Below are 11570 nucleotides of genomic sequence, written 5' to 3'. Positions count from 1 at the left end.
AGAACTCCCTGACCTCCGCCATTACCCCCATCCCCCAGGTCGCCTTAGCTGTGATTCCTGACCAGCCTTGCCTGTCCTCAAATCTCGGTTTTGCCATCTGTATATAAACTCCCTACGGCACTGCAAGCCCAACCCGGGAGAACCCGATCCGGCTCGAGTGGAGCTGTAAGCTACAGGTGAAAAGCCAGGAAAATGACTGATGTTTCCTCCCCTCTGGACACCTCTAAGCCATCCCAGGTCGGGACGGTTCCCTAAGCGACCCCTGGAGGCGTGGCTAGACGCTGGGGGCCACGCCCACGAGAGCCGGGTGCCTCCGCCGCGCCTCGTCCGGCGAGCCCGGGCTGGGACCTGCGTGACGTCATCCCACTTCCCGTGTAGCCATCCGCCACACGGGAAAGTAGTCCCCGTCCCCAGCTGACCTCAGCCCTAACACAGGGCAGCATGTGAACTTCTCGAGTCCCCCTGGACCCGACGACGGCTCTGAGTCGTCTGAGAGACCTTCTGAAACCCCGCAGATCTCTCTTTCCCCGGGGGGCGGCGGCGGAAGTAGTTCCGGTTCGAGGGAGGCCGATGGGTTCCTCCGCGACCGGGGCGAGAGGATGGCGACCTCGTCGATGCCGGAGTCGGAGAGCGACACAGCAGCCAGAGGCTCAGGTTAGCGGCGGCCGGAGGCGGGCCGCCCCTCCGCACACTGCCGTGCACCGGGGCCCCGCCGCGAGGCTGCCGGGTGGCGGACTCCCGGGCCGGCGGGGCTGTCCGAACAGGGCCCCGGGGTCCCAGGCCCTTTAGCCGCTCTCGCATTTGCCTGAGCGGAAACCCGGCGCCGCCACAAGATGGCGCCGGGCCTGGAGCTCAGGCAGCGCCGGGGACAGCCCCGAGTCACCAGGCCCCGCGACCGTCGCTGTCAGCCCCCTCCGCAGGGGAGCCCGGGGAGGGGGAGTGAACCACTGACCCCGGGGGCCTGCGGGCTGTACCACCGGCTCCTCATCCGAGGGGACGTGGGGGCCGGAGGGCCGAGCCGCGGTGTCCGCCCAGGGCCGATTCATGCCTCTGGGAGGAGCATCGGGCCTTGATCACCCACCGGGACCACCCTTCCCAGAGGGCCCTTAGCCCGAGAGGCCAGGCGTCCCTGTTCTTTTCTGGAAGGTTCCCTTTCCAGGGAACCCCGCCCCGTCTAGCCCGATGCTCAGTCTTTGCATCTGCGGAATGGGCACACCGGTGCATCTGGGTGGGTGCTGCTTGGCCGGGTCCGCAAGGTGGACCACTTGTTGCAACCATGATCGTATCGTCCGGCAGAGTGAAAGCCTCGAACCCCGCGCTTCGCCGACAGTCGGTCCTCAGAACCAATGGAGGAGAACGAGGTGGAGAGCAGCAGCGACGCGGCCCCTCGGCCCGGCCAGCCGGAGGAGCCTTCTGAGAGCGGCCTGGGTGTGGGCACCTCGGAAGCTGTGTCCGCGGACAGCAGCGACGCTGCGACCGCCCCAGGATTGACGGAGGCCGACGACTCTGGAGTCGGGCAGAGCTCAGACGGTGGCAGCCACTCTGTGGTATGGATCAGTCTGGATGGTGTGGGCAGGGGGACCGTCAGCAAAGCTTACTTGTAGAAAATAATAGGGTTTTTTTTTTTTTTTTTTTTTTGAGGCAGACGCCACGCCATGCCATGCCAAACTGCTCTGGTCGGTTTTGACAAGCCCCATAGTTAAGAGACATACTTAAACCACTTGTTTCCAGAATCTGCAGAAAGGGAAACTGAGGCAGAGCACACTTGCTGTCGACAAAGCCAGAATTAATTATCCAGGTCTCTGTGAGCCTGGTTCAAATGTTGCTCCATCTCAGTCAAATGGAACGGGAGGGCAGCCTGGTTCTGTGGGTGCTAGGCTGTAAGGGGAAACTGAGCCATGTCTTCCTGACCCATTACTTTGTGATTTGAGCAGGTTATCCAGGTTCTAACCCTCATCTCCTCTGTTAAGTGAGAATTAGAAACATAGTCACCTCTGGTAGCTTCATGAGTAATTTTGCGAGATGGGGATTGTATCTGGACTCCACTTGATGGAGATATAAGGTAGTGGCCCTGGGTGTGCAGTTTGGGGTTTCATTATGTCATCAGAAGTGGGCCTACTGGGAGTCTAACTTTCGCTAAATTACAGGGTTGCTGCTAGGGACAGGACAGGTGTGGTCCAGGTCCTTGCAGAGAACACAGCCTGGTGTGGAAAACGCTGAGGTGCTGCAGGGGTGGGCTGGGATTGGGCTGAAGAACTGGGTCCATAGAGGAAAGCTTCTCCTCTCAAAGAGTAGAGCCAACCTCTTGTCATTCCAGTGTGGTGAGGTGACAGGGTCTCCCGAAGCAAGCATGCAGGAGCAGAAAGGTCCTGAGTAAAGTCTAGCTTGCCATCTAGAGGGGGCAGTGCCTAAGGCTGTGAGAAAGCTGGGTGGCTACCTTGGAAGAGAGTGAAGTAGGGGGAGTGATTGATGCAAAAGCCCAGTGACAGTTGAACCTCCTGGCTGTGTGGCCTATGGTCTGAGAGCCGCTGCTTTTACCCCTGGGGTAGTTCCTGACTACATCCGTGGGCCCTAGGGCTATCATTGACTGGAGAGCTCTCCTGGCCTCTGTAGGGTTGAAGTGTGGGTGGGTGGCTTTATTTGTTGCTTCTAGGGTATCTACAGGCTGCTCTGTCCTGCCTCACGCCTGGCTCCTGAGCGCCCTCTGCTTCCTGCTCCTAGGAGGATGAACCCGCCAGCATCTCAGCAGACCCTTTGCCTCATGGCTGCCTCCCTGATTCATCTTCTGTGTCCCGGGGACCAGTGGCAGAGGTCCCCAGTGGCCCCCCAGCTCTGGTGCATTCCAGTGTTCTCCCAGACCCCAGCATGCTGGTGTCTGACTGCACAGCCTCCTCTTCAGACCTAGGTTCTGCCATTGACAAGATCATCGAATCTACCATTGGTCCAGACCTCATCCAGAGTGAGTGGGGAGAGGATGTGGCCCTGTCCAATCCCACAGCCATCTGTGTCAAATGAATTACCTGACTGGAATGTGTAAGGGGAATTTACAACTGTCTCCTAGTGGTAAATAATGCAAGTATCAACTACGATGTCACTGTAAGTTCTTAGTATGATGCCTGGATGTCACAGTGCTAAGAGGTGGGGAGAGTAAGATGGCTCAGCTGGTGATAGTGCTTGCCACGCAGACCTGGGGACTGCCGCTAAACCCACATGACAGTGGAATGGAGGAACCAACTCCCAGAAGTTGTCATACGCATGCCCACATACACACATGAAGTACATGCAGCAGTAACTAATTGTAAGAAGTAGAAATAGCTGTATCTGGCTTTGCACTGGGGGTAGTTATAAACACTTGACATAAAAGAGGGGGCAGATCTTCCAGTAATCTCCAGAGGAGATGGCTGTCATTAACCTGGTCCATATGAGAATTATAGGCTCGTGAGAGATACACCAAAGCATGACTGGGTAGCAGTGACACTGGTAAATGGAGGTTTCTCCTGGGCAGTAAACTCAGACAGGTGACGCCTGAGTTCAGGCTGCTAAGTACTGAGCTGGGTCTTTAGGTTAGGGACTTGCATACGACACTAGAATCCCACAAAGCTCTGGGATAGTGTTAGAAGCATTCTGAGCAGGGTGCCTGCAGGATCTGTGTCCTGAGGAAGCTTAGAGAGGATAGAGGACGACCTGGCCCATTTGTCAAACCCCGGGCCGCCGGGGTGGCTCTGGCATACTGGTGACTGGGCTAGCACGTCACCTACACCAGACCTCACACCAGCCTGCAGTGGGTGTATCCAAGGTGCAAGGGGGTCACAGAGCTGCTCTCCAGTTGCCAAGCAGAGTCCAAGGGTGTGGGCCTATTGCCAAGATCCCTCTAAGAGTGTCACCTTCCACCCTTTCTGCCAGGCTGCATCACTGTGACCAGTGGTGAAGAAGGAGGAGCTGAGACCACACAGTACCTGATCCTGCAGGGCCCGGATGATGGTATGAAACCTGTCGCCAGTCCCTGGGAGCCTGTAATGGATGGGGGCAAAAGACAAGACTCCATATGACCCTGGAGGGTTAGCCATTGCCCTGGCCTCTGATAAGATGGCCTCTGTGGGAAATCTGGACCTGCCTGTGAGGGACGGCTAGAGCTCATGGCCAGCCTTGTGCCTGTGAGGAGGCTGGAGCTCATGGCCAGCCTTGTCTTCTCCCGTCTCTCCTGTGCTTCCTCAGGCGCTCCCATGGCATCATCCATGTCTACTTCCACCTTGGCCAACAGTCTGGCAGCCATCGAAGCCCTAGCTGACGGCCCCACATCCACATCTGCATGCCTTGAGCCTCCCGAGGAGCTCCAAGGAGAGCCCAGCTCTGTAGCACAGCCACCCCCAGCACCTATCGCCGAGGAACTGGACCTGCAAAGCCTGGAGGCCATGATGGAGGTGGTGGTTGTGCAGCAGTTCAAGTGCAAGATGTGCCAGTACCGGAGCAGCACCAAGGCAACCCTGCTCCGCCACATGCGTGAACGGCACTTCCGCCCAGGTGCGTCCACGCCAGCCATGGGCCTGATGGGGGCAGACACAGAGCCAGATGTGGTAGTTCGTTCCATTCTCTTAGCAGCAGTAGCAGCAGTAGCAGCAGCAACTGGTAAAAGGGGCCGTGTACGGAAGTGGGGCGCTTCCAGCAAGACCACAGAGGAGGACGGGCCGGAGGAGGAGGAAGAGGAGGAGGAGGAGGAGGAGGAGGATGACATTGTGGATGCCGGGGCAATTGACGATCTGGAGGGTAAGGCAGAGGACCACACTCATCTATAAAGACTGAGAGACACCAGTGCAGCACAGCAGAAGGTTAAGCTGTGGGGCAGGCAGAACAACAGAAGAAAGAGCCAGCAAAAAGATACACGCACTTCTCATAGCTCCATTCCCTACCTATGCTTCTAAAATATTCAGTGCATGCACGTAAGAACTGTTAGTAAAGCTGGGCGTGGTGGCATATGACCACAGTCCCAACCCTGGGGAGGATCAGGAGCTCGTTGTCGTCACTTTAACTACATAATTTGAGGCCAACCTCAAATGAGACCCCAAGTCAACCCAAAACAAAAATATTTCACTTTTTTCTTGCCCCGCCTCCATGTGTGTTGTGCATGTCAGTGGGTATGTGTGCAGCCAGAGGTGATGTCAGGTGTCTTCCTCAGTGGCTCTCTGCCTCATTTCTTTATTTCTTTCTTTATTCATTCATTTATTTATTTGTTAGATATTTTCTTCATTTACATTTCAAGTGCTATCCCCAAAGCCTCATATACCCCCCTTCTTTTATCTATCTATCTATCTATCTATTTATTTATTTTTATGAGTATACTGTAGCTGTCTTCAGACACACCAGAAGAGGGCATCAGATGTCATTATAGATGGTTGTGAGCCACCACATGGTTGCTGGGAATTGAACTCAGGACCTCTGGAAGAGCAGACAGTGCTCTTAACTGCTGAGCCATCTCTCCAGCCCTCTGCCTCACTTTTTGAGGCAGGGTTTCTTCCTGCACCTAGAGCTTGCTGATTCTGCCAGAATAGCTAACCAAGAAGCCAGGGACCCTCCAGTCTTTCTCTCCAGTGTTGGGACTGTGCTGCCACGCTTTTGGACATGGGGTTCTGGGAGGTTGAACTCAGACTCTCATGCTCCACAGCAAGTTCTTCATTGACAGAGCTGATTCCCCAACTCCTTGACTCACTCCCAAGTTTTTGTATGTGTATGTCTGTGTGAATATGTGCACTGTTGAGTGCAAATTCCTATGGGGGCCAGAAGAGGGTGCTGTTCACCTGGAGCTAGAGTTCCAGCAGTTGTGGCTGTTCCACATGGGTGCTGGGAACTGAACTTGGCTCCTCTGCCAAAGCAGCAAGTGAGCCATCTCTCCAGTCTCTTTTTTTTCTCCCCCTAACTTTCTGAGATGGAGTTTCCTTGTGTGTAGCCCTTGGTGGTCTCAGACACTTGTTCCTCCTGAACGTTGGGATTATAGGGCTGTGCCACCATAACTGGCTCACTTTTCCCCCTAAACTTTACGAGCTTTAGTATGTATTTTTGTTACAGGATGCTTGAACCTGTTTCTAGTTAGGGTATGGCTCAACCCATAGCACACACCTTTATCCCTCTGGCTAGAATATAGACATGCCATTAGTACACATCTTTAATTCCAAACATGAAGGTAAAGTTAATCGAAGGAAGCACCATGCTTGAAAGTCTAATTGAGTGGCAGACAAAGTGATGAATCAGAAACAGTTGTCAGAACAGGATCTACCCAACTCTTGTGAGAAGAGAAAGGGAGAGACAGACAGTGGGGAGGAAAAGCATACATACAGGATAACAGTAGAGTTCTGGAGAGCAGCGCAGGGCGGGGAGAGCAGCAGAGAGAGGGAGCAGGAAGCCGTTTTCTTGGAGAGTTTTATAGAGACAGGTTGTAGACAGAATAAACTAGACACAGGGGAACCCAGAACAAGAATGAAAAGGAGCCAGAAGATGAGATAAAGTTCCTAGAGTTATTTTGAAGCAAAGCAGAGCAATTCAGAGGCCTTGAGAAAAGCCAGGTTGACTAAGTCAGCTGGCTTTTTTTAATTTAGTTTTTATTTTTTTGTTTTTTTTGAGACAGGGTTTCCCTGTATAACCCTGGCTGTCCTGGAACTCACTCTGTAGACCAGGCTGGCCTCGAACTCAGAAATCCGCCTGCCTCTGCCTCCCGAGTGCTGGGATTAAAGGCGTGTGCCACCACACCCAGCATCAGCTGACTTTTGAGCCAGAAGAGCTGAGTTAACAAGGCGGCCAGAGCTCAGAAAGAAATTGGGAGGTGTGAGCTTATTCAGCAGCAGGTCTCAGAGACTGAGAACATTCTAGGCCTAGATTAAATTGTCCGGAGGCCAGCAGCTTCCAGGACTGGGTCTGGGTTAGCAGATGGAAGCGTGAGCTTCCCAGACAACAGTGACAACGGGAGAACAAAAGGTACTTTTTACCCATTTTATTACTAAGTTTTTCTGGGTTGGACTGTGCTTATTTTACTGTTGTGCTCATTTTACTGTTGAACGGTTATGCATGGCTGTTGTCCACCTGGCAGGACAGTTGAGTCTAGGAGCTTGTAGAATGACTGCTTATTGCCTGCTTGCTGCCAGAGGCGTAAGAAGCTTTAGAACCAGATACATCTTTGTGCTTCTAGTTGAGGTGAGCTGTTGGCAGGTGCCAGGAGAGGTGCAGAGAAGGAACGATAGCCGGTCCCCAGTGGGGTGGTACGGGGGCCCCGTAGGAGCACCCTCACTGCTGGGGAGATAGGAGACTGGACTGGAAGTGTGGGACTACTCACTGCCCTTTACTCTTACACAGAGGACAGTGACTACAATCCAGCTGAGGATGAGCCCCGGGGCCGGCAGCTAAGGCTCCAGCGTCCCACACCCAGTACCCCGAGACCTCGACGGAGGCCTGGCCGGCCCCGAAAACTGCCTCGCCTAGAGACCTCAGACTTCCATGATGGTAAGATTTGGTCATGGAACGGGCTGTGTGGTAACGTGGCTCTGCTGCCTGATGCATGTCGGGTGCTCCAGAGACTGAATATATGCAAAGCTGCTGTTTCTAGCCACTGACTGTAGGCCTCCCAAGAAAGGAGCCCTCCTGTCACCAACTAGAGAAACCTAGCCTTGGTGACTATGCAGGCTTTTGGAGATGCCTTTTAGTGACAAATTGTCACAGTGAGAGGAGGGGTTGGGTCTTTCTAAGTGAGCTAGTGAAAGCTTAAAATGATACTGAAGTGAGGGGAGGAGCTGGTGGTTGAGCGGTCTGTGAGAAATTGTGGTCAGAGCTTTGCAGTGGACACAGCAGAGGCTCTGTGTGGTTGTGAGCACAAGCTCTGTCGAGTACTAGCTCTGACTAGAGCCTGCATGCCGCTGTGGAGGGTTGACAGCATCTACTTGTGTGGTAGCCACTGTGTATGCACCATTTGGAGATAGATCCTGTGGTCTCTCTAGAACTGTCATGTACAGAAAAGTAAATATACCCCACACAGGCTGTGGCTTCATGAAGAGAATAATGGCATTGTTTCAGGGGACAAGGAAATAGCTCAGTAGGTGAGGGTCTGATTTGAAAGTGCGCCGAGTTCAAAGCCCAGCAGCACAAGGGAAACCTGCGGTGGCTGTGTGTCTGTGTTCCCGGTGGGGGCTGCAGAGACAGGGTGATCCTAGGGGTTCATGGCCAGCAAGCTTAGTCAAGATGTGGAGCTTCAGGGTCGGTGGGGCACCCTGGCTCAAGTGAATAAGGCAGAGAGAAGCACTTTTGCTGGTGGTGTAAGAATTGGTACATGTATTCTCTCTCTCTCTCTCTCTCTCTCTCTCTCTCACACACACACACACACACACACACACACGAAACACTGTTTCCAATCTGTATCATTCTTAGTTTAAAAAAAAAAAGTTCGTGTGTGTGTGTGTGTGTGTGTGTGTGTGTGTGTGTGTGTGTGTGTGTGTAGGCATGTCCTCAGGTCAGAGGGCACGTGCAGGAGTTGGCTCTCTTTTTTGCCGTGTGGGTGCTGGTGACTGAGCTCAGAGGGCAGGCTTGGCTGCAGGGGCTGTTTATTCACTAAGCCTTCACACTGGCTCTGGTCTGTCCGCCTGACTGTTTTGTTGTGGTGGTTTACTGAGCCAGAGTCTCACTCATTGTGAAGAAAGGTCCACCTGCCTGCCTCTAAATTTTGAGATTAAAGGTGTGCATGGCACTAGTTGACGCCACTCTTAATATTTAAAGGAGTACTTTACTTGTTTGTTGATAGTGCTAGGATTGAACTAGGTTTCTGGGTTTGTTTTGTTTGTTAACTTTACATGCTTGGGTGATTATCTGTATGTATGTTTACCCTGTGTATACAGTGTCTGTGGAGGCATCAGACCCCCTGGGACTGGCATTACAGACAGCTATGAGCTACCTTATGGGTGCAGGGAATTTAACCTGAGTCCTCTGAAAGAGCAGCCAGTACTTTACCACTGAGCCATCTCTCCAGCCCTTTAGATAGGATTTTTAAACAGTTTGAAAAGCTGTCACATTCTGATTAGACTTCAAAGAGTTTGTTCGTGAAGTCCTCTTGCTGTGGCCCCTCCCTTGGGTCACCAGCCCTCTCAAGGGTGTGCCAGTGTCAAAGATACTGTTGTCTCAGGGACCCACAGTATCCCTGTGGGTTACTAGATCAGTTGGCAGATGGGACAGTTGAGACTTGGGGAGGGGAGGACTTTTGCCAGAGGCTGTACAGCCCCCCAGGGAGTGGGGCTGAGTCTAGAACCTAGAACCTAGCAGTCAGAGCTGTTGCTGAGGTACTGTCCCACTTCAGCCTTGCTGTGCTGAGTAGGTCAGGTCAGCAGCAGTGTGAAATCTAGACTGCCTTCTGATCATGGGCTGTGTGTGTGATCTAATGTACCCATCACTGGTTAGCTGGGGGGTTGACTGGCCTCTGGTCCTAGAATGTATGACTATGTTCTCTGTGTCCATGACAGGTGTAGGAGAGCCTCTAGTAAGTTCCCAGAGCACACAGAGCCCTCCAGAGTTGCAGGATCTCGAGGCTCCCAGCTCCTCGGACCTGAGGGCCCTGGGCAAAGTGGGGAGGGACCTAGTGGAATCAGGTGTTAGTCAATCGGATGCTGAGAATGCAGCCCCATCGTGCCAGGATGAAGCTGATGCCCCACCCCGCCGCCGTGGAAGACCTTCCAGGCGGTTCCTAGGGAAGAAATACCGAAAGTAAGTAGACTAGAGCATAGGTGAGCTTGATGGGAGGGTGGGGTGGGGTGGGGGGTGCGCTCTGAGCCTGTGGCTCAGCCGGTGTCTCCACCCCTTCCTTCCAGGTACTACTATAAGTCACCCAAGCCGCTGCTCAGGCCTTATCTGTGCCGCATATGTGGTTCACGCTTCCTGTCCCATGAAGACCTTCGCTTCCACGTCAACTCCCATGAGGCTGGTGACCCACAGCTCTTCAGGTGCCTGCAGTGCAGCTATCGCTCCCGCCGCTGGTCCTCGCTCAAGGTATGGCATCCATTCGTTCAGGAGCTCCCAGGGCTGGAAGGACCAGCCAGGATGGGAAGGAAGCTTGGGAGGATACTGGGACGTGGGGTCCTGAGGAGGCTGCCACAGGCAGTTGACAGTGGTTCAATGAGTGACACCTCACCTTCAGAGAGAATGTAAACATGCTTATTCTAACTGCAGACTGGCCCGTGGGGGTTCTTCACAGTGAGTCCTTCCAGCAGGTGGCAGTGGTGGACTCCAAGAAGGGCACCTCTATCACCTCACCCGGGAGTGTGGCCAACAGCAGGCCACGCCTCGGTTGTCATCATGTGCCCCACTGAGGGAGGTTTGGGCTGCAACTTGGCTGCCTCAGTGCTATAGCATGCTGGTGCCCTTCAGGCCCTGGTAGGCAGTCCTGCTCTTTCTCCTGGGACTGCTGCCCCCCACCCCCACCCCCCAGTCCTGCAGTTGTGTCTGGGCTCCTTGGAGAACTGTTCCATAGCACTGAAGGGAAGGCATGGGCTACAGAGCCACATCGCCCAGCTCCAAGCTTGTTAAGGCAAGGTCCCGACACACTGAGCCTGGTTTCCTTTTTGGTCAGATTGTAGATGGTAAGCCAGCAAGAGGACTGGCACAGCAGGTGCTCTCTGGGGACAACACTCAGCCCAAGGTTGTGAACGCAGGTGGGGAGAGGGAGGGGAACTGAGCCTGCAGTTGTGTCTGCCTCTCCCAGGAGCATATGTTCAACCACGTGGGCAGCAAGCCCTATAAGTGTGACGAGTGCAGCTACACCAGCGTCTACCGCAAGGATGTTATTCGCCACGCAGCTGTGCACAGCCAGGACCGGTCAGTGAGTTTTGCGGGCACAGTGGAGGGTAGATAGGAAGAACGTGGACCAAATCCCGATAGGATGTAGCACACCCACCCTGGGCCTGTGATGGTCAGAGTCCAGGTGAATAACCCTCATAGTTGTCCCAGAATCCTTAGGGCCAGGGCCTTGAGGGCTCCAGTTCAGGCTCTTTCTTCGTCTGAGAAACGGAGACAGTGTTGAGGGGCCTGAGGGAAACTGCGACTGCAGGGGTTTACACATGATCCAAAGGCCTCAAGTCAGCTGCAGCTCCCCCTTCCCCAGTGCAGAGAGCAGATCAGGGCTGGGCAAAGCACGTTTCCAGGCCTGGTGGGCTGTTCGGTGTCTTGGAGCTAGGCATGTGGCTTCAGCAGCAAAGAATTGGTTTCTTTGTCATCTGACCTATGAACAGAGGATAGGTAGAGACCCCGAGAAGCATGGTCTGAGATGTTACTGGTTTCTTTAAAGAGAAATAGCTGTGTCGCTACCCAGGATTCTGGTCACCAGGTTTAAGCCTGTTCCCCAGGGCTGTTTCCTGTGGAACTTATTCGAGCTGGTAGTGTAGGAGACTGGCCTGTAGTGTAGGAGAATAGCCTGTAGTGTAGGAGAATAGCCTGTAGTGTAGGACAACAGTGGCCTGTAGTGTAGGACAACAGTGGCCTGTAGTGTAGAACAGTGGCCTGTAGTGTAGAACAGTGGCCTGTAGTGTAGGACAGTGGCCTGTAGTGTAGGACAA

At 53.8% G+C, this 11570-nt stretch overlaps 1 protein-coding gene across 1 annotated transcript in view; it reads left to right on the top strand.

Moving 5' to 3' along the window:
• The first annotated feature begins 421 nt into the window (after window positions 1–421).
• The window catches only part of Znf335 (zinc finger protein 335), a 20960-nt gene continuing 9811 nt past the window's right edge, over window positions 422–11570 (top strand). Inside the window, exons 1-10 of the mRNA XM_021193813.2 lie at window positions 422–654; window positions 1297–1547; window positions 2722–2959; window positions 3904–3981; window positions 4216–4521; window positions 4600–4764; window positions 7339–7485; window positions 9486–9726; window positions 9831–10008; window positions 10721–10833. Coding sequence (XP_021049472.1) covers window positions 1347–1547; window positions 2722–2959; window positions 3904–3981; window positions 4216–4521; window positions 4600–4764; window positions 7339–7485; window positions 9486–9726; window positions 9831–10008; window positions 10721–10833 — 1667 coding nt within the window. The 5' untranslated portion in view covers window positions 422–654; window positions 1297–1346. The remainder of the gene's footprint in view (window positions 655–1296; window positions 1548–2721; window positions 2960–3903; window positions 3982–4215; window positions 4522–4599; window positions 4765–7338; window positions 7486–9485; window positions 9727–9830; window positions 10009–10720; window positions 10834–11570) is intronic.

This window comes from Mus pahari, chromosome 3 (genome assembly GCF_900095145.1).
Source record: "Mus pahari chromosome 3, PAHARI_EIJ_v1.1, whole genome shotgun sequence".
Classification (NCBI taxonomy): Eukaryota; Metazoa; Chordata; class Mammalia; order Rodentia; family Muridae; genus Mus; species Mus pahari.
The sequence above is the reverse complement of the archived record's forward strand: the minus strand, read 5'-3'. Positions and strand labels throughout refer to the sequence as shown.